We start from the raw sequence: 5,251 nt of genomic DNA on the forward strand, positions 1-5,251 counted from the left end.
TATGAATTTACGGGGATTACGAGTAGAGCGTTGAAGTGTTTGAGATTTACTTTCAGCATGATTTTTGTCGTAATTTTTATCGCGAAAATGATCTAATATCTTCTTTTATAATTATATCAGGTCACCACCCCATAAGTAGTACGATTTTTTTTTCATATATTAGATGAAAATAAAAGATTACCTGTGTTCGATCAATTGTTTATTTTTTTTTTTTTTTTTATTAATCTTTCCATTCCAACTTTGTAAAACCTTCATAGCAACAGTTTTAATCGTTTTAAATTCAACTCCCAAAAAAATCGTATTAGTTATACGTAGAATGACGTAATATTTCTAACAAATCTATCCCAAATTCCGTCTACATTTTCATCTCGAAATTAATGCATTAATCTAAAGTGTCTAAACACCATCCGTTTTATATTTCGAAATTAATGGATCAAGTTCGGTATGAAGGATTAACAAGCAGACTAGAGTGAACAGTGACGTTAAGGATAAATGTTAAGGTCGGTTAAGCGTTCGTTACGGGCAACAAAAGGAGCAATTAGAACAAGAAGCCGTATGATCGCAGCCCCAACAATCGCGAGGGCGGAACAAACCGACGACGATAGGCGACTAGAAAGTCGATTAGAGGAGGAAAATCCGCGTTCGCCTGCCGACGACATAATCCACGTTCACTCTTAATCGGACAGACATTACGACGGAATTGGCGAGCGTAAAAATGTGGTTCGATAATCGTTACGGCGAAACAATCACGGAGAAGTAGAATGAAGGAAAGAAAGAGAACAGAATGTAATTCGATTTCGCAAACTTTCTAAGAGACGAAGGCGCGAGTCGACGAAAAAATCCATTTTGCTATCGTGGCAACGATTGAATTCATAAGTTCTGGTACCTTTAAGCGTGCGTGCCACGATTTCAACCGATTATTCAGCATTTGTCTGACCTCTTTGTCCATCGGTATTTCTACTTTTCTCTACAAAAAAAAATATTGCGACATGAAGCACGTTGTAGCAACGGTGCGCGTGAATACGTAAAAATGAAATCTCTTTATTTTCAGCGTTTCTGTGATGAAGGCATACTTACGTTTCCGAATGAAAGATAAAAAATTGTTTTTGGTTTTTTTTTTTGTAAATGAAGAAAATAAATATTTCAATATTTTAATGATTTGATAGATGTCGAATAGATTTTGTTCGATGAACGTGAGCAATATCCCTTATCGATGCGCGACGACTCGACAGGACTCGAGGAGACGGAATATTTTTAATCTTGAGATTTCGGTTCGCAAAAGGCAGGATTGGATTTTATAGGGCGAAAAAGGATGAGCCGTTTATCTCTGGCGTCGCCTTTCAGTTTTTCCCTGCTTCTCGATCTATCTTATACATCGTTCGTCTTCCAACCCCTCTTCTTTGTTTACTTTATCCCTTCTTTCGGGGGCGTTACCGGCGTCGGTATCTTCTTTATGAAATAATAAGCTCTCTCTTTTAAATTCATCGCTAATGCGGTCCAGCCGATTCCCTAGATCGACCTCTTTGGCCACTCAAACCCCTTTGATAACGACCAATATCAATCTAAATATAAAACTTTCTATTGATTGATTAATTGAAAAAATCGATTCGATAAAATAAATATCTCTATATTAGTAGAGGATATTAAGCGATTTCTAAATGAAATTATCCCGTAATCATTTAAGCTATGATAATAATCTGTCTTATACTTTTCCATCGTTACTCCTTTCTTACACAAATTTGGGGAAAAACAGACTTTCAGAGATTTGTCCTATCGTCATTACTTTCATCGCTACAAAGAATAAAATTGACCAATACAAGATTGCTGTTCTCCTTCTACACTGACACTCCAAATTCGATTCTTGAATCCTCTGTATCACGCGCGTATGTACGAGACTGTTCACGGACCTTTTTCTCCCCCTTCTTACTTTCAATTCAAGCACCGCAAGCAGTTCCCTCATGGCCTTTGCTTCTGATACAAGAGTCTGAACATACATACCCTCCATTTTATAGCTGAAAAAGTTCCGTCTAAGAGCGGCCCGATTACATAAACGCGCATATTATCGTTCGTATTTTTCACAGCTTGAAAAAAAAAAGAAAGAAATTAAAATAAAGAATAATTTTTAAAAATTATGTAAGATTATAGAAGTAAGATTATCTCGTCTTCGTGATATTTGCAAGTATATATTAATATTTTATTTTTACTACTCCATATTACAATACATTATACGTTATACGTTTATGAAAACGGTTCGTTTGCAATGTTCAATTAACTGATTCAAAGTATTGTTTACTATCTTTTGGGTTTGGTTTAATAGTTTTAGAATCTGGCTGCCAGTTGGCAGGACAGACTTCTCCATGTTTTTCAACAAACTGAAATGCCTTGATGAGCCTCAATGTTTCATCTACGCTTCTACCCACTGGTAAATCATTTACGCTAAGCTGCCTCAATATTCCTTCTTTATCTATGATGAAAAGGCCTCTTAAAGCAACTCCAGAATCCGGGAGAAGGACATTATATTTAACCGATATTTCCTTGTTAAAATCACTGAGAAGAGGATAACCCAAATTGCCACCCAAGCCTCCCTGTTTTCTTGGCGTATTAGTCCATGCTAAATGACTAAAATGCGAGTCTGTAGAAACTCCAATCACTTGCGTATTCAGAGCTTTAAACTCTGAAATTTTCTCACTGAATGCTATCAATTCAGTGGGACACACAAATGTGCTAAAAATAAAGTTTTGTATTTATTTTAGAGAAAATATTTGGTTTTCTCTGGTCGTTCTCTATCGTTAAAACTTACAAGTCTAAAGGATAAAAGAAAAGCACAACATATTTTCCCCTGTAATCACTTAGGTTGATTTCCTTGAAATCACCATCAACCACGGCAGTTCCAGAAAACTCAGGTGCAGGTTTCTGAATCTGAAGCTGACAGGAAAAAAGATTGCTACTAACGCAAAGACTTCGAGCGTATTGCACTAACGTCGGCTGTCGAGTTTTAAACATCAAATTTGATGTTGCAACAAATACCTGTAAATGTATATATTACGTTGCATATTAAAATAAACTTCAGAACTTAAATGAATTAATGATTGATATCTCTATCAAGTTAATCGACTTACCGCTTTACATGTTTGGGAATGTAAAGATGCTAACAATCGAAGCATTATTAATATATAAATTATCGGTTACGTGGATGGAGAAGTATTTAAACGAACACGAGGCTACTTCACAAAATAATACTTATTCAAAGCTTACTCTCTGAAGGTTTGATAGTTTGTAGTTCTTAAAGAGGTTATATAACTCACTTTTCTTGTGAATAGCGCATTTTAATAAGAAATAATTACGAAAGATCACTGTATTACATTTATTTCAATTACATACAGATTTATTCACTTGCAAATTATTATAAAAATAATTGTTTAATCTCTTACGAAATATTCTCTTCAGAAATCAGGATACCCCTACAGTAAAATGTTAGAGGGCGACAAACGTAGGATTAAAATTCAAAACTGATCTATGGAATCGCCAATATTTCGATATCCAACTCGATACTTGAATTATTCCCGAACAATATAATCGGTCGTACTCGATTGATTGATAAGGTATAACTACTAATAAAATTAAATATTTATCAATATAACCATATTTTATTCAAATAACAATATTATAAGTTTTATGTTCATTCTTATTCAGTGGGGAAACATATATTTTATATGTATATTTATATATATATATAAACGATAATCGTAGCATATAAATTAATAACGTTTGGTTTCTCCTACAATGGGAAATATCACACTGTCCGTTGATAAATAATATTTAACTTTATAATTAACCGATGATTCATGATAATTTGTTCATTGTCGGTGAAACCAGATGTGCATTAAAAATAGAGATTTTTATTTCAGATAGGATTTGAAATTTGTTGAAAATTACGTTCATACGTTATATACGTTGTGTCCAATAAAAAATGCATTGGCCATTTGACTCATCCTCTATTTTGAAAAATGGAAACGATGTATTTCTTGATTATTACATATTATCTTTTTGAAGTAACACAAGTTCTTCTCTTATAACTTTAAAATATACACCGCACTTTGAAGCCTTACTACTAAAACATGATATACAGGTCTGCTTGCAGAGGCCACATCTTGCCTTCTGCACTCAAATTCTTTAGCTATCTATACAACAGAGCTTCTTTAAAAACAGTCATCCAAACAACGGCAATGTCATTGATTTATATAATCGCGATCCGAAAAAGATCTCTTTTTTCGTTCTTTTTTTGTTTTCTTTTTCGTTTTTTTTTTTGTTTTTTTTTTGTTTTTTGTTTAATTGGAAGCCGTTGCAGTTGCATTGGAAGCAGGGGTTGTAGCGGACGTTGATTCTTCTGTAACGATTCGTCGATTTTTTTTTATCCTTTTCCATTCACCATTCGTGTAATTCATTTGAAAATGTGTCTCGACTAACATAGGTACACTTGTACCATCCGGTTGCGTCACTTCTTCTATATTTTCCGAGAGCATTACTGTGACTATATTACCCAATTTCGGACAAGGATTATCTAAGCAATAAAAGATCATAGATAAGAGTGTTTATATTAAAAGATATTTGAAATTGTAACAAACAGGCGCATACCCCTTGAGCCAGCCATAAAACCTAGAATAAGGGCTTTTTCTGGTCGGGTTACTTTGTTAGCTGTTCTAAACATTTCTTGCGCCTCCAACATTTGTTCTCGCTACAAATACACAAAATAAATTAACGATCTTATAGAAGTATGAATCCTATATTGTAAATACTTCTACGTACCGTGAGAGACAAGCCTTTTCTTGTGTTTGCTGCTGCATTGGCAGGTTGTGCAGTAGTTTGTATACGAATTTGTGTAACTGTCTGAGCTGGTCTAACCGTTTGTACTCCGACAGGTGTACTTTCCACTGGTGTAATAACTGTTGGCGTCACAACAGGTACACCTGTACTCGGAGTTGAAGGTGTACCTGGTGTTGTAGCTGTATTAAAAAAAGAAATGAATTATTTTCTGTTCATCATATGTAACTATATACAAAAACATACGAGTTTGCGGCGTGGTTACTGCCGGTGCTCCAGTTGGAGGAGTAGATGTTGTATAAGATTGTATAGATGCTACAGGAGTAATTGGAGTAGCAGGTGGATTAATCGAACTTAAACCCTGAGCATACTCTGGCGTCGTTGATGTTTCTGTTGTAGTCGTAGCTGTTGATGCTGCGGCAGCTGCCAC

At 34.9% G+C, this 5,251-nt stretch overlaps 2 protein-coding genes across 3 annotated transcripts in view; both read right to left on the reverse strand.

The window, feature by feature from the left end:
* Nucleotides 1–2,180: 2,180 nt before the first annotated feature.
* On the reverse strand, nt 2,181–3,511 carry LOC100743690 (peroxiredoxin). Its single transcript, XM_012393386.3, has 3 exons — nt 3,120–3,511; nt 2,801–3,027; nt 2,181–2,724 (listed from the first exon to the last, which is right to left on the reverse strand). The coding sequence occupies exons 1-3, from the start codon at nt 3,162–3,164 to the stop codon at nt 2,265–2,267; spliced, it is 732 nt and encodes a 243-aa protein (XP_012248809.1). The 5' UTR covers nt 3,165–3,511; the 3' UTR covers nt 2,181–2,264.
* Nucleotides 3,512–3,925: 414 nt separating this feature from the next.
* Nucleotides 3,926–5,251, reverse strand: part of LOC100743811 (negative elongation factor A) — a 2,906-nt gene continuing 1,580 nt past the window's right edge. For both annotated transcript variants that reach the window (XM_012393383.3, XM_012393385.3), the window contains 4 exons: nt 5,068–5,251; nt 4,807–5,003; nt 4,636–4,735; nt 3,926–4,561 (listed from right to left, as the gene is read on the reverse strand). In XM_012393383.3, the coding sequence (XP_012248806.1) occupies nt 4,329–4,561; nt 4,636–4,735; nt 4,807–5,003; nt 5,068–5,251 (714 nt within the window). In that variant the 3' untranslated portion in view covers nt 3,926–4,328. The remainder of the gene's footprint in view (nt 4,562–4,635; nt 4,736–4,806; nt 5,004–5,067) is intronic.

The sequence above is a fragment of the Bombus impatiens genome, unplaced genomic scaffold (assembly GCF_000188095.3).
Source record: "Bombus impatiens unplaced genomic scaffold, BIMP_2.2 scf_2850, whole genome shotgun sequence".
Classification (NCBI taxonomy): Eukaryota; Metazoa; Arthropoda; class Insecta; order Hymenoptera; family Apidae; genus Bombus; species Bombus impatiens.